General features: G+C 37.7%; 1 protein-coding gene across 3 annotated transcripts; it reads left to right on the top strand.

Annotated features, from left to right (window-relative positions):
* Window positions 1-846: 846 nt before the first annotated feature.
* ZCCHC8 (zinc finger CCHC-type containing 8) lies at window positions 847-20,047 on the top strand. 3 transcript variants are annotated; one of them, XM_054844555.1, is made up of 14 exons: window positions 847-1,044; window positions 2,011-2,051; window positions 2,645-2,719; window positions 3,229-3,334; window positions 4,081-4,158; window positions 4,477-4,580; window positions 6,289-6,354; window positions 8,237-8,297; window positions 8,765-8,907; window positions 9,675-9,817; window positions 10,595-10,710; window positions 11,139-11,222; window positions 12,043-12,157; window positions 12,891-20,047. In XM_054844555.1, exons 1-14 carry the CDS (start codon window positions 853-855, stop codon window positions 13,697-13,699), a joined length of 2,133 nt encoding a protein of 710 aa, XP_054700530.1. In that variant the 5' UTR covers window positions 847-852; the 3' UTR covers window positions 13,700-20,047. The 3 variants fall into 3 exon arrangements, with proteins under 3 accessions (XP_054700530.1, XP_054700529.1, XP_054700531.1); XM_054844554.1 differs by having other exon boundaries at window positions 8,234-8,297; XM_054844556.1 differs by lacking the exons at window positions 847-1,044; window positions 4,477-4,580; window positions 6,289-6,354.
* Window positions 20,048-20,100: the final 53 nt, after the last annotated feature.

Genomic DNA, 20,100 nt, shown 5'->3' with positions numbered 1-20,100 from the left:
TAATTAAGTTATCTTTTGGGCCAAACTCTAAGGAAACTTAGTCAGGAAAACTTGAGAGGTCAGAAATAGCATTTGGTTTTGCTTTGCTTATTTTGCAGTAGGACTTTCCTAAAATAAGGAGATGGTGATGAATGCTGAACTTTTTTTTTTCTTTTGGTCAAGTTGATACTCACAAATTTTAGTAAAGACAGAAGGATAACCAAACCATCGGTGAGAAAGGTAGGATGTTGGAACCCCTTGCTAATACTTTGGTACTTGAAAGTACTGGAAAGTGTGTTAACTTTTGTAGTAGGTTATATGAGTTTGTCTTACAAGAAAGCCTCTATCCGAGCAGGTTAAATTGCCCAACCAGGAGTGTGACTTTCCAGGGCAGGATGCAATTCACAGGGGGCCTCACTGCAGACAGCCTACTTAAAGAGACTCTTGTATTTGTATTGCTGCTGCCCTCAGAAGAGGAAGGGGGGGGGAAAAAAAAAAAAACCAACACACACACACAAAAAAAAAAAGCAATGCAGCAGCTGGTTCCTGGGATGAGCTGCCGCCTCCCATTTTGGGGACGCTTCTCCTCCGCAGAACCACAGCTCCCGGCGGGCCGTGCGCCGCGGAAGGCCCAGCACGCACCGGCCCCGCCCGCGGCGGACAGACTCCGTCTCCCAGGAGGCACGGTGCCCGAGGCCCGGCGCCGCCAGGGCGGGCTGCGGCCATTGCATGCTGGGAGTTGTGGTCCTCCGGCTCCACAATGGGGCCAGGGCCCGCCCGGCGCTTCCCGCTGCCAGCGGCGGCTCCGTCTGCCCTTTGCCCCCGTCGGCGGCTCCCCCGCCCCAAGCCCCTCCCTTCCTGCTGCAGCTTAAGATGGCGGCTGAGGTGGATTTCGGGGACCGCGAGCTCTTCGAGCAGCTCGAGGAAGGGGATGTGCCGCCGCCACCGCCTCGCCTCAGCGAGGAGGAGGAGGAAGAGGAGGAGAGACCCGAGAAAGCTATGGAGGAGCTCTACGCGCGGCTGCGGGACAGCGAGGAGACGGTGCAGCGGCTCCGGGCGGAGAATATCCTGACGGGAGAGGCAGGGCCTGCTCCGGGGCGGGGGGACGGGTGCGCCGCTCCTGCCGCCGGTTCTCTTCCGGGCCGGCCTTGAGGGACTCCGGCTTTTCCTGCCTGCCGCGGCCCTCGCCGTTGCGGGGGAAGGCCGTGACGGGCTCTGCCTGGCAGCCGGGGCCCTGGCGCCTCCTGAAGGGCGATGAGAATTGAGCTCGGTGGGGAGGGGGCAGTCTCCCCCCCGGCGGCTCCCCTCCTTGGGCCGCTGCGGGGCCGCATCTCGGTGCGGTGGCTGGTTTTTCCCGGCTTCTGCTTCCGTCACTTTAAGAGAGAGTTTTCTCTGAAAACTTTTATCCTCAAAATGCCCAGGTCCGTGCCAGCATCGCCACTTGGCAAAGGAGGTAGTTGAGTTCCTGAGTGCTGTGCTGACTTTTAGAACACTTGACGCTGGACTCCTTCTTTCCGTCTTTCTAGGGAAAACAAATAGCTGTACATACACTTTGAAAACCCTTTTTTAACATAGCTAGAAGTAATTTTAAACTGTTAAATTGTGAGTGGTTTCCTAAAGGGTTTTTGTGTTAGATATGGTAGCAGAGTGGAATCCAAAATGGTTTTTATAGTTTATTTTCTATTTACAAGTATGCGTGTCTTGTGGTTGACTTTTTGTGATGATTGTAGGTATACTAAAAATAAAGTGCTGTAAATCTGACAATTCAACCATAGCGCATATAATGGATTATACTGTTTGAATTGTCGCAACTAGTCCTCTTTTTCATCTGGTGGGAGGTTTTCTTTGCGTTTTATTGGGTTTCTTCAGCAACAGATGGATTTGTAAATAATCCTCTGTGCAGTGAAAAGGAAGGTCTGAAACTCCATTTGTTATTCTGTGGAATTCTTGTTTGTTTTCATCCTTTAATTAATTAAGATGTATATCTGTGTCTTCTGAAGATGTTAATGTTCCTTAACAATAAATTAACATCAAGAACTCAGAAGGAAGCTGAATATTCTGACTCGTCCTAGGTATGTTAATGCTGACTTAAAACACTTCATATGACGTATATATATTTGAAATAGAGTTTGTCTGAGATAATAGCTGCCTGAGCTAACAAGGTGTGCCACGTCTTTTAGAAACCTTGTTTCTATGTCCCCGTCCCTGCTCAGATGTTGGGTTTCTAAAATGCCGTTATCATTCTTGAAAAGTCTTTTAGACTTGAGTACCAAGAACTTAGTTTGTATTACTGTAACTTTATTTATTTGTGTGTATCTGTCTCTTTATGAAACTTACGTGGCCTTTAGGAAAACATTTTTTTGTAAAGTTCAGCAGTGAGAACAAGTACATTAAAGTCTTATTTACTCAATAAATAAATAAGAGATCTTATTTATGAGATCTTATAACAGTTTACCGCAGTTAGAAGAAAATTTCTGTAGCGTGATGTTCTGCTTTGGTTTCTTTCCACCTCGCACAAGGCAACCTGCTTTGCTTGGAGGGGGATGACTTCTGTTTAAGTGAATAGGAACTTCTTAAAAGAAGACTCTTTGCTGTGTTAAAACAGATATGGAATATTTACAGTACAGCTAATACAGTAACCATTGTCTCTTTTCTGTTCTTCTAGTGGAATTGTAGTGGACAACTCCAAAGTTGATGGACCTCTGTTACAGATTTTATTTATGAACAATGTCATTTCTAAGTAAGTACTTCCCAAGAAAAAACAATCCTGACAGGAAACGAGACTGTTTGTTTGGCTGTGTTAGTGTTCGCCCAAAGGGTGGATAAGTGTTTTATTCAATAACGTAAACTTGTTAAGCCTGAAGGGGAGAAAGGATAACGAGCAGTATGAGAGGAGGTCTGTTGCTTTCATTAGCAATATCTGTTTTTATCATGAAGTGTGACCTCCAGGAACTTGGAGTGAATCTGAGTAACTATGTGTTTTGTGAGTGTTGTGGGTAAATGTAGTAAACTAAGTTTTCCCTGCCTTTGAGCTGATTTTTTGCCACACTAATATAAAGGCGCTCTCTAATAATAGATTGCGTTCATGTTGTTGGTAGTGGTTGGGAGGAAGGCAGGAGAGAAGTTGACTGCCCCTTTTCTGAGTTCTTGAGTAGTAAATGGTAAATGCTTAAAAAAAAAAAGACATCTGGCATATGTTTCAATCTTGTTCATGTCTTCATCTCTGTATACTTCTTAATTCCATTACAGGCAGTATCATCAAGAAATTGAAGATTTTATTTCTAGTTTAGTTCAGAAATATGAAGAGCAGAAGAGAAGTGAACAAGAAAAAACGCACTTCAATGTTAAGCCACAGGTACTTTAAAACTCAGGTTATTAGGTGCTCCTTCTCTTGCGTCTTTATAGTGGGAATATCAAAATACTACACTGCTAAATAGCTGAATTCTAGATGTTTTTTTCCTGTTTAATTGCAAATCAAGTAACTATCAAACAATCATTGTATAATCATTTGTTCCAAAAATAAAGGACCAGGACAACGAAAATACCCTTTCTGTATGTGAAAATGCTGCTTTAAAAATGTTCCTAGTGAAATTTGTGCAAAAGCAAAGTAATAAGTTGTTTTAAATAATCAAGAAAAGACCATAAGGTACAAACTTAATGTATCCTCTTTTGACAGTATACGGCCCAACTTTGAGTATATGTAAGAGCATGATGAACAACAGAATCTGGAAATTTTTAGTTTAGAATTTTGAGTTTTAATTAACATACACTTTTTAGCATTCACTTTGAATAAAAGGGTGAAATGGCACATTTCTCTCCATATTTCTCTTGGCTTTTCAGATCAGAATAAAGATGTTCTTATGCAGCATGTTTCTCATCAAAGAAAATACTAGAAATGAGCTGTGTCATACTTTGGACTGTGGAAAACATCATGACTGATGTAGCCACCTCCATCCTATTGTTTAACTAATGTTTCATGAAGGAATAGAAATAGAAACTGTATTCTATGTTCTGTACCTTTTCCGTACTTTAGTAATTTAGGAGCTCTTCTTTTTACTGTTATTTTAAATTAGTTGTTTGCATTTTTACTTTTCATGTCAGCCCTCCAGTATTGTTTTGGAAGAGGATGGTAAAACAGCAAGCTCGAATTCTGCTAAAAAAATTAAAGAAGCTTTTAGTGTAAGTTTTTGACTATATACTCTTCAATGGTAGGTCTGACTCTTCATTCTACGTATTCAATATACACTGCCGTTAAAATAAGATCTTGTTAAATTACATTTACCAGCGTAATAGCAGTTAAGTTCAGCATGTTTTGGCTACATCAATGGAAAAAATACTTATTTGTACAGGTGTGGGTGTGTATTACTTGTAAATTCTTACAGAGCGGGGGAAAAAAACCTGGAAGTATTTCAAGCAGTGTAAATTTATAGAAATGCTACCAAAATCTGACCTAAATACTGACACATTTCTGACAATTTTCTGACTTTTTTTCTACAGGTTGTAGGAAGTGTTCTGTATTTTACCAATTTTTGTCTCGATAAACTGGGACAGCCTATATTAAATGAGAATCCACAGCTGACAGAAGGATGGGAAATACCTAAGTATCCTGTTTACTAAAACAAGGGTTTTTTTCCGTTTGTCAAATCCAAAGAATGCCAGTCGGTAAATTGAACTCAAATTCTGCTCAGTAGATTGTACGTTTCTATTGAAACCGTATCAGTCGTTACAGATAAAAAGTTATAATGAGTAATTAATGGCTTTTTTACTCAAAACTTGTAAGTATTTGATATGATTGGCTTGCTGATTTTTAGAAGGCTTATGCTTGGGAAGAGTGAATGGCTTATCCCTATAAATACATCTTGTGACTTTAGGAATTTCCTGGGCCAGTCTGTAATCAGGTTTGGAATGACAGCTCATTCCAGATACAAATAAGTGTTCTCCCTCTATAAAATCTGCTATCTGGGAGAAGAAAAGGGCTTGGCAAATTCAAATATGTTCTAAGGTGATTTTTTCCAAATGTGGGAGCCAGCGGGAAAGTCTTTTAATAAAATTTAGTTATAGAATACTCTGAACTTGCATCCATTTTAAAAGTTGGTTCTTTGCTGTTTGTTAATGTCAGTATTTGAAAGGTGGGATTGAGGGAAATGTTGGAAAAAGTGTTTTTTAATATTGTAGTCCTCCATGACAAAAAGAAATTGGACAAGAAATTCCTCCACTTTTCTCAAGTAACCTCATCTCCCCAGTTTTCCAGTATTGCTTCTGCCCCAGAAAGACATTTCTGCAATATCTAGCTACCAAGCTTGTTGTAAAGGTCATTTCTTAGTGTTCAAAAAATTACTTGTATCCAAACAAAAATTGCTATTTTATAAGCCGGCTAATCAGGGTTTTCTTGTGCCTGCCTTTGACTGTGTATGCACTGTGCTGTAATTTTACATTCGGAAAGCTGTTTCTGTTATAGTGCATTAAGTCAATCCTGTTCTCCAGATGATATTTGTACTATCTCCCAGCCTCTAGATGCAGGGGAATTTCTCCTGAAATGCAAAGCCAAGTGCAGCTAAACTCGTGTCTGCCAACTTAGCTTTGATACTGTTCTTTAAATGCACTTCCTGCATCTTTCTTTAGGGCTCCCGTAGATGACATTAAGCCTAAAGTAGCACTTCTGAGTGAAACGATGTATTGGGTACCATGCTTCTAAATGACTGAAGTACTGCACTCAATTAACATGTCAGTTTGACTAGTATCTGGCATCTGCTTTTCTTTTAAAAAGCAACTGTTAGATTCTGGAAACTGCTGTGCTTCTGATCTCTACTGAACCTCTTAGTCTTTACCACGCGGGTTTGCTTGCGGCCCTCTTGTCTTCTTGTACGTTTTAGACAAATGGGCGGAGCAGCCGACACATAGCAGTCCAAAAGCAAACACAAGTAGTATGATATGACCTGTCTCCACCTTCTTCAGAAGTGAATTATATTTTTGAAACTCTACCAAAAATATATTATTAAGAAGATTGCTGTGAAACATATCAGAATTATTAACTTGAAACTTCTGCCTATAAACAAGAGGGTTGTAGTTTTAGTGCTGATAAACAGCAAAATTGATTATTGGATAGAAATTGGGTAGGAGGAAACAACATAAGCCTACCTTACCAAATAGTTTATAGTTTATACTATAGACTTCATATCAAGGACCCATCTGTAACTTAATCCGGAAGAGTCAGTATTCTGTTCAAAGCGCTATTAGGTTTTCACTGATACTTTAAAGAAGATTGAAATTTTGCTTCATCCAGTAGCAGTTCCTTATTGAAATCTAAAGATATCATCAAGTTTTCAGCCAGATTCTCTCCCTAGATGGACAAGAAATACAAGTAAAACCAAAAAGGTTTGTATTATTCTTAAATATAAAGTTTTGAGACAAAAAGTTCAGATGTACACTGTGATTATTCCCCAGTATACTACAGCCTTGAACATACTTGAGCAATGAGTTTAAGTAAACCAGTGCTGAGCTTTGCAGTCAGTGGGTCTCTCTTGTTTATTGACTTTCTTTAGGAAGGGCCTAAAATCAATGTGTAAAAAGTTTCTGAAGTTTATGCTTAGTGCTTCTGTTGCTTGCCTTTTTGGTGATTGCTTTGTTATCCTCGTACTGGTGTACTATCATCACTCTTACTGTTTTGTAGAACAACTCCTGTCTGACTTACAGGCTTTTAAGACAGACTGATCTTAGAGTTGATTGAATAGCTTTTATGGGAGGTAAGAAGTAAAGCAAATTGAGTTTCCAACTGACAGCTTGTGCGGGCAAGCTTTTAGTGGGAATTTCAAAGATATAGGAGCATGCTAAGTTAAACTTTGGTTTGATCAGAAATACTGCCATCTGAATGGAAAGCAGAGTGAAGGGTTGTGCTCATGATACGGGATGGTGATAAAATACTTGGATCAGCACAGAAGGTTTCTGTTTGAATACTGTGTAAGGATGAAGCAGAAGATGCACTTCACTTTATCTGATTAGGGGCTTCAAGAGGTTGGAGTATGTGGGGGTTACCCTGGACACTCATCCTTGTGTCACCCTTTTGTCTCCACTTCTGGTTCCCATCCTAATTCGGTAAAGATAAATGTTCAGAAAAGAAATCTTTCTCTAAAATCTTGTAAGAGATTGGGATTTCCCCTCCCCGTAATGTTGAAAATGTTTGCTGCCACGGTGTGAATTTACAAGGAAAATTAAACCTGAAGCCAGATGCAGTTCTATACCAGGTTTTCAGTGCACAATTTTACAATATGCATAACTTGTTCAAACTGTGGACGAGGATTTTCCAAGAAGCAGACATGCTCTCCTATTTGTTTCTACTGGTAACTGATTCTCAGTATTGTAAAAAGGATCAGACCTCTGATGATGAATGATGATGATGATGAAGCATAAGAGAAATAGAGATATTAATGTACTACAGGCATATTAAATGGAAGGATTCCTTATCTGTACTCTAGAGTTAAAAGTATTTTAACATCTTCACTTTCGTTCCTCTGGACATAGTATAAGCTTTAGTACGTAGGTTTTGTTTTCATTTATTAGCACTATCTAAGCAAATGTTTATGTACTTAATCAGAAGCAGAAATCCCTCAGTGAATGCTCTTCTGTCTGCACCATGATATAAGGAGAAGCTTTTCCATGTTTAGGACAATAAGCTATTGGATCAGGTTGCTTAGGGAGGTTATGCAGTCTCCATCCTGAGAGATTTTCAACACCCAACTGGAGAAAACCCTGCGCAATCTGGTCTGATCTCATAGCTGACCCGGCCTTGATTAAGGGACTGGATTAGAGATTTCCTGAGATCCAGCCTGAATTATACAATGGCTATTCAATTCCCTGTTAAAGCAATAGATCTCTATTATATGGGATATGAAAGCTCCATTTCTGCCTGGAGGTACTACTTTTCCACTGTAATTTTCATTCTTTTTCTTTCTTTCCTGTCCACGGGCTGTCATGTTTTTGTTTGTTTGTTTTCCCCAATGCTGTGCCTGTGTTTTTCTCATTTCTTGTGTTCTCCTTAGGACTGTGAAATAAATAATATTCTGTTACTCTATTTTAAAGATTGACATTAAACAGTCAATTTAAGAGAAGCAGAAGACAGCATATGAAATCAGCAAGCAATGCTTACTTTTTTTTTTCTTAGTCTAAACCTAAATATCTAGCAAGATTTAAAATAATCAAGTGCATTTAACATTGCAGAATGATTTTTCAGTCTTAATTTCTTGTGCATTTTTTTAAGCAGGCCAAAACCGCATTGTTTCAATTGTGGTTCTGAAGACCATCAAATGAAAGACTGTCCAAAGGTAAAGTCTACATCAGTATTCAAAAGACTGCTGCTCTCCAAGAAATGTTTCAGTGTAACTGCACTATTTAAAAAAAAAAAGAATTAGATGCATTGAGTCAGGATGTACAAATGGTTATTCATCTCTGTTAATTAGATTATACTGTTCATACTTTAAATTTTAACATACTAAATCAGAACATAAATAAATTTTGTAGTATAATGGTTTGAATGTGTCCTTTAATTTATGGAGGGACATTTTTCTGTTTGAACAGTCTTTCCTCCTGTTCTAGAGCTCCTCTAGATCCAATGCAAATACTCGTGGCTTTTTGCTTTGTAGTTTTCATTACAACTGTAGTTGTATCACATAGCCATGTGGTAAACGATTAAGCATGCTGAGGGCAAGGAGTACCAGTTTTATGTCGGGTGAACACGTGCATACATTGTAGATTGTCCAAATCTAAACTTCCCAATTGTATTATCTTTAAGCCACGAAATGCAGCTCGTATAAGTGAGAAGAGAAAGGAGTTTATGGAAGCTTGTGGTGAAGCGAGCAATCAGAATTTTCAGCAGCGTTATCATGCAGAAGAAGTAGAAGAGAGGTTTGGAAAATTTAAACCAGGAGTAATTAGGTATCTCTTTTTCCTTCCATTAGCTGTTACACTGCTTTTCTGGAATACCTTTTCTACCTTTGGAGTGCCAGATGTTACTTTCCAGAGTTCTATAAGTCCATCTGCTGCTCTTAACTATGGGTGTATTATGTTCAAATTTGCTAAATAAAATTTTGTTTAATAAATTGCACAGATTTTTTCAAATGAAGACTCATTGCTAGCTTAATAGTCCTACCTTTTCCCATAGTACTTTCCGTAATGTAGGGAGACAGCTTTTAGTCTTTGGCTACTCAAATTGCAAATATATTATGTTCCTAATAAACTAAAAATACATGCAAGATTCTGAAAACTTTGAGCTTTGAGTGTCCCTTCCCTCTTCTTCTCTCCATTCCGAATGTTTTAAAAAATCATAATATGGCTGTAGCAGTCTCCAAAGAAATCATCAGTAGCTTTAGTGTTGCATTAAGTTCCACCCTTTCTGTCGTGATAGCTACAGTTAAGGCCATGAATCAGAAGTAACAAGTCAAGTAACTTGTTCTCAGCATAGAATTATTTCTCATAAAATACTTAAGCATACACGAAATGAAAGTGTTAAAAGTTATCTTTAACATCAGAGCTGGTTCTGACCTAAAATCGTTATATCTGGGATCAACGGGCAACATAGTTTGAGCTAAAACTTATTTTAACTTGATAGTTTAAAATTCAACAAGATGTTCAGAATTTCCTTTTGTCAAAACTCAGTTATGGATTTTACTGGAGGACTTTTTGTTTTCTGTTTCTTAACTTAGTGGGGAACTTCAAGATGCACTTGGCGTTACAGATAAGAGTCTTCCTCCATTTATATATCGCATGCGTCAGCTGGGTTATCCTCCAGGTTGGCTCAAAGAGGCTGAAATGGAGCACTCGGGACTTGCGCTTTATGATGGGAAAGGTAAGGAACATGCTGTGGGAATGCATTTTTCATGTGCAGGCGATTTACTGGCTACACCCTATTCAGGAGACAATAAAGTACCTAGTTTGTAAACCTTGATCTTCCTCATGGAAGAGTGAGAAAGTTGTAAATCAAGTTTTCTAAAGTCATGTAAAAATACTCCCCTTTCATTTAACTGTGCTGTGACAATGAACCACCTCCTACAATGATTAGATTGTGTGGATGAAGACTCTTTGTCAGTGTGATTTCACTCTAATCAAGGGTTGATATTAGAACATGGAGTTCCTGTGAAACTCTGCAAGACTTGCAAAGAGCCTATTGTCATATTTTCTCTTCCTTTTTTTAATAAGCTGGTCTTTTCTTACATTTTATGAAAGAAACCATAATACTTTCCTAAAGTTCAGTAACTTGCTCTTAAATAAGATGACCACCAGCAAGCAAAGAATACATCTTTTTAAAACCCAACTTACCAAGTAATTTACCAGCTTTTTACTAATGACCAGCGTTTGTGCTGCACCTCTGAGAACAGTCCTGATGCCAAATTCTGAGGCTAGTAATGGTACATGAAGAGCAGTGGTGTTATGAATGCCCAGTTAGGTTTCTGGGGAAGTTTCATGCATGTATCTGATAGGTTTGGTCACTGTTACTGCCTTTGTGGATTACAGAGCCTTCTCTCAACACTTACATTCCAAAACCCAAACACCTGTTCTTAAATCCTGTGGATTTTTTTCAGTAATGTTCTTAATTAGCATCAATAATAATTATGTTTCATTATAGATGATGGTGGAACAGAAAATGAAGGATCTCGTCAACCAGAACGCATCACTTATGATGTCTCCAAGTTGATAAACTATCCAGGTTTTAATATATCCACTCCAGTTGGGATCCCAGATGTAAGCAGTTGTGCTTTGCCTTCTAAACAACATGCTGAGTAACATCAATTGCTTTTAGCCAAGTTTAACGTTTTGTATTCCACATCTGACAATTTTCTTTCAACTGGCTCTTAATTTTAAGCACCTGGTTTGGGGCTGTGGGCTGTTGAGGTCATTGACATGTGATCTGTCACAGCTGTTGTGGGTGGGGTCTGGCACTGCTTCTGTGGTGATTATTTCCATTATGAGACCAACAGGAGCCTAGAAGAATAGTTTGATTTTTTTAAACACAAAAACCTGTTCCTTCCATTTATTCTGATAAATGAGGCTTTTGATGAGAACTTGAATTCATCTTGGCTTTTTAATCTCACAGTGTTTCTCTTAAGTTTTACTGTCAAGTTTTTAGCCAACCGTATACAACATTATTTCTCTCTTTTTTTTTTTTGTAGGAATGGCAGATGTTTGGTTCCATCCCCATGCAGCCATCTCAACAGAAAGATGTTTTTGCTAACTACCTTTCTAATTTTCACACGGTGAACATATCTCATTGTTACTTGCAAAAAAAAAGTTGTCTTGTAGTTAGCGTAGCCAATGATGATCTCTTGTTTATATCTTCTTTTTTGCACAAGGGGATAGACTTTCTTATGTGAAATGCCGGTGCTTGGCTTATCTGTTCTAATAATAAGGGGCTTCATGTTGAGAACAAATTCCATTATTTTAATTAATATAAGCAGATCCCAGTTGTGCAGTATTTTATAAACAGTTGTGAAAAAGGTTACTATAAACTTTTACAGCCTAGAAACAGTCCTAATTCCAGACTTCCCAAAAAAGTGACAAGTTTACTTGCCATGGTCATGATTTACAGTAATCTTATTATAGTGACTTGAGAAAACACATGATAGTCCGGTCCTGTATCATTCTCAGGTCTTCTCTAATGTGACTCTAGCCTAGTGTTATCTACTGCAGAATATTTCTAGTTAAGGATGGAAGATGTCTGCTCTGCTCTCAATCCCAAACTGTAATGCTACATGGAATTGAATGGTAAATTCTAAGCCTGCCAAGAAGGGATGTGCAATACTTGTGATGGTCTCATAAGGTTTAGGTGTCAAGGTCAAAACTTGGTCATAATCCTGTGTTAGGAATGCATATGGTCTTTTGCCACTTAAACCTGAACAAGACTACAATTCTTTCAGTTGCATTAAATCTCTCAAACTTCAATGTCTAGTTTACACACTGGGGCACCAAATGACTGTATAGTTATGAAACTGCTTAAATGTTTTCTTATAGCTGGAAATGTTACCTTGTACAGTTTAACACTAATTTCTTTTTTTTTCCTGGATAATTTCTCTTCAGCCAAGTCCAAAGTCTAGCAACAAAAGGGCTGCATCTCAGTCAAGCTCTCATCATTCAAAACGACCAAAAGAAGACAATTTGGAGATACCAGCAGCTGACATGGACCTAGACTCTGGTATAGTTATTCTGCAATTTTATTTCCTAGTTACAACTTTTATTTTCAAAATAAATTGCTCTGAATCGAAATGTCAGTATTCATAAAGAGAAACCAATGTATTAGCATTCGTTGTGGTTGGTAATTAATGTAACTGCTAACATATGCTAGCAGTGTCCTACTATAGTTGCATTTGGGCCTCTCGACAGTAAGCATTCTCTCTTGCTGTGATTGTCATATCTTCTAGTACCAAGCAGGAGGTTTCACGTGTGCCCAGAGCAATTGGAATGTTAGGTTGCAGATTCTGATCTCTTTACTTTGGGTGTATCCTAAAGAAACTTCTGTTATGAAGACCTGCAAATCCTTAAATATTTGAATGAAATGATGCAGGAAGTTACAAGCTCACAACCTCTTAAAATTAGTCAAACTCACAGGAGGACTTAGAGTATTGTTTAAATGTTTGAATAGCTGGAGAAACTGAGGAAATCCTTCAGTGTGGAATAAGCTTGTTCTCAATACATTGGAGAGTATTGTATCTTTTTTTTTTTTTCTTGAATAGCTAGCAGAGCTAAAATCCCCAAAAATATCGTTTCAGTGGTTATTAACACCTTCAAAACATTTGTTCTATCTCAGATGAAAACCAAGGATGAGAAGATAGAAGTCTACTAGTTACTATCAGACAGAGCACTGGCACTTTGAATCTTGTCCTAGTCAGATTTCAGATTCTAATAGATGCCTTTCAATCTGTTTCTAGATCTGGAAGTGTCACAAAGATCTCAAACTCGTAACAGTTTTCAGTTCCAACCTCCACTGCCACCTGGACGTCCATCAATGTCAACTACTCCTCCTTTACCACGAGGAACACCCCCACTAAATCTTACACCAACTCAACCTTCAACACCCACCCGCCCTCCTCTTCCTAGGACTACTCCACCATTGAATCCTTCCAGTGATATTCCTCAGCCAAAAATAGTGGACTCAATTATGGATGAGGATACTCTGACCTTGGAAGAGCTAGAAGAACAGCAGCGATTAATCTGGGCAGCACTAGAGCAGGCAGAAAGCACAAACAGTGACTCTGATATTCCCGTTGATACACCTTTAACTGGAAATTCTGTTACATCGTCGCCATCTAGGAATGAAGTAGATATTGTTGCAGAAGAAAGATCATCCGATAAGCTGATTACAGTCGAAACTAGATTTCCCGACATCAGTGAACAGATACCAGAAAATGAATGTTCTATAACTAGTCCTAATCCAGGAGACAGTTTACTTAACTTAAAGGAAAATAATACAGATTCTGAAGGCTTGCTGGATAATACCGTACCCGCTTCCAGCCATGAGGATAATGATGGAGAAAATACAGATGGTAATAAAGTGGTCACAAGCATTAAACTGCCTGCAAAAAACTCCAGTCTTGTTCCTGATATGAGCAAGTTTGCTGCGGGCATAACACCATTTGAATTTGAAAATATGGCAGAATCAACAGGTGTTTATCTGCGAATAAGAAGTGTGTTAAAAAATTCCCCAAGAAACCAGCAAAGGAAAAAGACTTCATCTTAACTGGTCTTTCTTTGTTTCATTATGTCCAAATCCCTGTGTCCTCTCTCCTCCTTCAGTTTTACAAACTCAGATAGCCTTCCTCATCCTTTTGTGGGAAAGAGAAAATCTTGACAAATGCAGCTCTGCCCCGTTCTTCCTTGGGACTGATGTCAGTGCAGGGTTTCCATATTGAGCAGGACCACCAGTGCAGCCAGAAAATACAGAATTTTCCCAAGTTGCATCCTGCCACTAAGGAATAACAGGACTGCTGATTTGTTAAGAGTAATTTACTTGCCAATACATGAAACTCTAAAAATAGGAGTTTGTGGTTTGCTGTTCGTTACTTTGGCTAAGATTTATATTGTTCTTGAGTTTCAGGTGGATTGGTGATTTTTTAAATATCTGTCCTTTGTACAATAATCTGTACTTTATACATTTTGCTAATTATCCTGTAGATACGTTTAATATATTCAGAATGTTTTTTAAAAAGTTCTAACATTAAGATTTCCCACATCAAAATCCTGACAATTGGATGAAAATAATCAGGGATTACCAGCATTATTTTCCCCATTTCAAATATTTTTATAAATTATTTATGTGGGTCAGTTTTAATTACCACTGTATTTTTTGTAACATCATCCTTCATGTAAACTTGCTGTACATACATGTTCATTGTTGTGTACAGAGGTTTAATAAATAAGCTTTTATATAAAGATTTTGTTTTTAATTGGAGTCCTAAACCATCAAACTACTGATTTTTGAAAATTAGCTGCTGAAGACAATTAGAAAAACAAGCTGATTAAAATGAGGGTGAATAAAATTAAATATTTTAGGAAGGGTCACAACTATTTGGTTCAGGTTTTCATCATCAAGAAGCTGTTAAAATTATTTTAGCTACCTTAGAACCTTGCCATACCATTCAGTTTTCAGAATCTCAAGAATTGCCTGCTTCCAAAAGCTTAAAAATGTTATAATTCTGCTAATTAATTGTTCTAACACTTTTTTCCCTTTTCTTAATTGTCTTCAGAGGGACCTGTAGGTGAAATGACTGTACGTTATTTGCATTGCCAACAGAGGGAGTACTAGATTGACTGAACAGTATTCATTCAAGCCGGTAAAGCATTTGTTTGTCCTGATGTAAATGCAGGAAAAAAGTCTTCCTAGCCAAGTGAGATACTTGAATATGCTTTGGTTTACAATGCATGTAAGAGGAGCCTTGTGAAGGGGGGATGTTCAAAGGTGGTTTTAATAACTTCAGAGACTGAACTTATTCTTCAAAATTCTTGGCTTTGCACATAGTACATACTTTCCATATTAGTACACACTGCATTTGAATGCTTAAGAGAACCCCAGGCTTTTTGTAGTTAAAGCTTTTATTTTATTTTTTTTCTCTAAACGTTACAGGAAAGGAAAACCAAAGTGAAGTGTCTTTATATATGAACTGCTGCTTGTCTTTTGAGAGGCCGAAACAACTTTTTGCAGCATATACCAGTTCAGTTTATCTGTTTGCATTTGGAAAGCAGTGGTCAAGGTAAATGTTCATCGTATCTGCTAAAATGAAAGGGTTTGTTTTTTTCTTTTCACATTTTATAGGAGAAATAATATTACTTTCTGTAATAGGAATGGATAACTAAATAATATGTTGCTTCCAGCTTCTGCGCACTTAACAAAGGAAAAGTCTGTTGGGAAGCTTTTAGAAATCTTGTACTTTCTCCATTCCTCCTCCTCCCGTGGAGTTAAAAGCTACTAATGACAGTTTGCACAGGCCATTATGTGCCGTGTGCTGCATCATCCACATGTAGATGATAATGCAGTGCAAGGCATGAGGTAATGATTTCAAGCGTACACACCTTCTGGGTGTGTTGAGGTGCTCATATTTTAAACATGCAGTTCTCTCGCCACACCTTATAAGATCTTTTTTTTAATAGCTCTTATGAAATAATGCTTCTTTAGTAGGACATGCAGCCTAAACTTTACAGGAGTACTTGCAAACTTCCGCCTTGCTTACAGATGCCACAAGATGAAGATCTTTATACGCTTAGTACCCTGTAGCGCTCTGTATGTTCACAATAAATTCATAATAAATCACCCTTCCACCTAATTGATCAGAATAGATAAGTAAGTCTTCAATGTTTGTACAAATTCTCAGACTTATCATTAAAGTAGCTGTTAACTTTATTGCTTTCAAGATTTGTACTTGGGTATTAGAATAAGGGTAAAGTAATTTCAGCAACACAGCTTTTAATGTAATGGTAAATTCTAGTGTAAATACTTTAAATCCTTGATTTTATAAGGCTTCGAAGTTTAAATTGTTCAGCATTTTTTATCACTTTGGCCACTTTTGTATTTGCTGCATGCAAACTACTTAGAGATAGGGATCTCTTTCATTTTTGGAAGATGATGTCTTCTGGTATCTAAAGCAAATATTGTTTGGGGGGGCTTGGGGCAGGAACGGACTGTGTTTGGGTCCACATTCTGTATCTCCTGGAATGCTTGTCCAAAGTGACTGGACTGTCTAGTTGTTCCAGTCAGCAAATCTATTTGTCCTTCCCATGAATTGGAAACATGCGGTCCATGCTGTCCCACTTGCATACATGCTTGAATTAAATTCCTACAACTGAGATAGTTCCCATTTAACAATCGTGGGGTTTAACATAACAAAAGACTCTAGGCTTTTGTAAATACTGAGTTGTCTGTGTGCTCAGAATATTTTTTATATTGCCTTTCTGTTTCTTTTACAAAACATCAGCAGATGTTTAGACTTGCTTCTTTTAGTCTTGGGGTTATCCCTGTCTGTCTTGAATATGTTATTTGGGATAAGGCAAGTATATATTTTATATATGTATTATATATTATATATATTGATAGCAGTGTTTATTCTTTTCTGATGATACCAGTATAATAAATAGGTGGCATGAATGTTTTCCTATATAGTCAAAATTTGTACGATGAGTTGGTTATTGATAGGCAAAAGTAGGCACTTCAGCAGACTGCTGGCAGGGGACTTAGAAAATGCTGAGCTGGGAGCTGCTGCGGGCTAGTCAATGCCTTGCCTGGCATTTGGGCTGTCTGGATATTGTATTTAGAGGCTATCCCTGAATCCTGTTAGGTATTAGAGCATGAACTATTAGACTTGGACCACCTATACCGTATATTGAGAACTCTTCCTCCTTTTTTTCTTATTCTATCCATCTTAAACATCTGTAGATGTTTAGTTTCAAGTCTGAGGCTGCCAAAATCCAAACCCTTTTTCACCAATGATCTGTATAACCTGTATATTAAAACAAAATAATGTATCCCCTGTTAGCCTAAAATTTCCTTACCTGGTGAAGCAAAATGTAGCTGGGAATAGAATACTTTCATTTGATATTCTTTTGGCTTTCAAATTGCAAAGAAAACTTATAAAAGTTCCTGTAATACTTCTTTTTTTCTTAGAGTAAGATGTTTCTAACGTGTATGTTTTGAGCTCAGAAAAGCAGACAGCCTGTGGCAGGAACTGTGTAATTTTTGCTTTTAACTTTTAGTAAGTTATTTGAAATTACCTCTGCTGTAAGACATACAGTTAATTACAGATGGAGAGTTATCCCTGCTGTTTCTCTCATGGTTGGGAATGAATTCATCTTGATCTCTTAGCTATTTATCTATACTGCACTTTTCCTATCAAGTGCTGTATATTGTTGCTGCACTGAAGATGCTTGTAATGACTGAATTTCTTGAATCTGGTGTAACTACTCAAAATTGGTTTTGTACATTAAAACTGCAATCAGATCACACTACAAGGTCTGGGAAAAAGCTGAATAGCAAAGTATTTCTGGTACTTTTAAGTCACATTCCCATGGTAATGGGCGTGGCATAATAACCTAGATTAGAGCTTACTAAAATGAATGAGTAATAAAATTTGTAATGAGGTGGGTATAGTGTGAGGAGGCATCACTCATATTTTCCCACAGATTCCTGTTGGCATAGTACTCATCTTTGTTTACAGCATTTGGAACAGAAAAAGTCTTTAAAAATGCTTATGCGCATTTAAAAATACCTAATCTGTGCAAAATATTACAGGTATCAGCCAGGTAGGTAGTTGTCTCTTGAAAAGATTTGAATTTCTAACATATTTTTATAACCTAATTCACAGTGTTTAAAATGTCATGAAAAGAGAAATAGCTGAGATTCTAGAAGATATCTGAAAGATGTGTTAGCTGCTCAGAATTATTTTTACTACAAACTCGGTAAGGCAGGATAGCTGGGGGAAAAAAGAACCCGAAGAGGAGGAAGAAGCTCAAATATAGTGAAAGTATTTCAAATGCATCGGTAGTTGCCATGGAACTCCATAGTACCTTCATTTTGTAACACGCTGTATTGCCTCTGGTAAGTAAATGCCATTGAAGATTGATGCTGTTCCTAAGAATACGTTGTAGAGTCATACTTAGATTTTGGGGGGTGGGAGGGGATGAGTCAGAGGTATTGGTCTCCATCCTTGGAGAAGCTTACAAACAGGATGGATTTAATAACATGGTAATTAATGTGTGACAATTGGACACTTCCTAAATCTTCATTGCTTGTAGTTAACTAAAGTTTGACATACAATTTTTTGCAACATATATTTAGCTGTCATCCAATGACTGAATAAAGATTTATTTACCCTTTCTTTAGAACTTAGTACTCAATAGAAACAAATAACCTTCTGCTCTGCTTCTCTTTAGGTGAGAATTCAGCTTTTGCTGGTATCTGCAAATCATTCTACTATTTATGTATAGTCCATCTTTTTTAATAGACAATGGTTTCTCAGTTATCTGTGAAATGAAACACTCATAATCAAGATGAACGTTATTGTTAAATTAAGTACCTTGTTTAAACAAGCATGCAGAAAGAATTCTTTAAATACTGTCTGTTTAAATACTGTTTTCTGCTGGTTTACCCATGTTGAGTAGAACAATAATATAAAATTGGATGAAAGTTTGTCTTACGTGGCACGCTAACAAAGAACATGGACTTGCAGAACCTCTTTGTACTACTGCTGGGTACTACAGCTGACCAAGGGAAACAGTAAGTCATTACAAACGGAAAGACTTCTTGCAGCTTTTCAATCCAGTAAGCTGTGAAAGTAACTACCATGTCTGCAATATTTTTTGGAACTGTTGCATACGTGATAATTAAGGCTAAAAAGGGCAGGTTTTCATCTAGCATAACCTATTAAAGACTGACAGTTTTAGAGACATAAATTTAAAGCCAAAAATAATAAGACTAAGTATGAGGCTTCAGGACATTAAATCTCTTTAGGATCAATATAGCTGTAAATAGATGAGCAAAATGTGCCACTCACGTTAAAGGAGGCAGAGAATCCTGTTGTGTGTTTGCAAAACCAGAAACTACTACAGAAAACAATAGTGCAAGTTTCTGGGATTTTTGAAGCAGCACTTCTGTGATTTAAAAAAAAAAAGGCAATGAGTTTATTTTTCTGAAGTAGGCGTGACCATCAGTTCTGTATAGGAATTGCCAAATGTATATATTGAAGAGATGATTCAGAGGAAAAAAGAATCCTATACTCAAAATCTTCATACTTGCGTGGATATGTCCCATTGAATATAAAAGTGGATCTTTTAAGTCAAGATATCCTCAAATGCAGTTCTGAACAACATTTTTGCTATTCTGAAAGCTTCAGTAATGTTGGACCCTTCACAAATTTGAAAAAGGACAGAAACCATTTCAGCTGGTGTTCCCATATTATTGAAGGGAACAAGTTTAATTCTAAAGTAGGTCTTATACTTGTGGCCAGGATGCTAGTAGTTATGTCAGCATCCTGATTTTCCCTGGAGCATCCAGCAATTCCTGTTTTCATAGAGTTATGAAAATGTCTATATATATTATATGTTGACTGATGTGGTCATGCAGTTCAGAAGAGAGAGCCACTAGTACTGGAATCAAAGATAGTCTGGCTCTCGGTCATATTTAGTCCTTTATAGTAGCATGATTTATAGTAGCAGCATCTTTTTTTTATAATGATTGCTACAAATCAGATGTGAACATACTGGATGTTACTGTTAATCACAGCCTGCGTGTATCTCCATCTAAGTGTAGCCTGGTACACAGAAGCTAAGCCAACCATTTCTAATTGGGGTGAACTTAATGTTAGAATTGCTCTAAAGCTACTTTTTCATGGTTTGAAGGTTGATACTGGTGGAATGATGGATAACTAACTCCCTTGTTTCCTACAAGATTTTTGATCTTGAAGCTAGGAAATTACATGAAAAACCAACGGCACATTGACTTTATACGTAGAAGCTTTTGATCTCTGCGACATCATTCTCAATTCTTGCTGTAGTAACAAGACACTTTTGGCTTTAGCCTTCCAAGGGAGTAAAAGCTACTTACACATTTGAACCATATTTTGTCTATTATTTCACTACTGTTATTTCCTGCTTGCA

The sequence above is a fragment of the Grus americana genome, chromosome 16 (assembly GCF_028858705.1).
Source record: "Grus americana isolate bGruAme1 chromosome 16, bGruAme1.mat, whole genome shotgun sequence".
Taxonomy (NCBI): Eukaryota; Metazoa; Chordata; class Aves; order Gruiformes; family Gruidae; genus Grus; species Grus americana.
This window is presented reverse-complemented; position numbering and strand designations above follow the sequence as displayed.

What these genes read in the sequence shown, in the direction of transcription:
- ZCCHC8 (XM_054844554.1), top strand. Translation starts at nt 853, where the DNA reads ATGGCGGCTGAGGTGGATTTCGGGGACCGCGAGCTCTTCGAGCAGCTC. An exon ending in GAAGGATGGGAAATACCTAA is followed by an intron (nt 4,581 to 6,288) that starts GTATCCTGTTTA and finishes TGAAATCTAAAG; the next exon opens with ATATCATCAAGTTTTCAGCC. An exon ending in TGCGCTTTATGATGGGAAAG is followed by an intron (nt 9,818 to 10,594) that starts GTAAGGAACATG and finishes GTTTCATTATAG; the next exon opens with ATGATGGTGGAACAGAAAAT.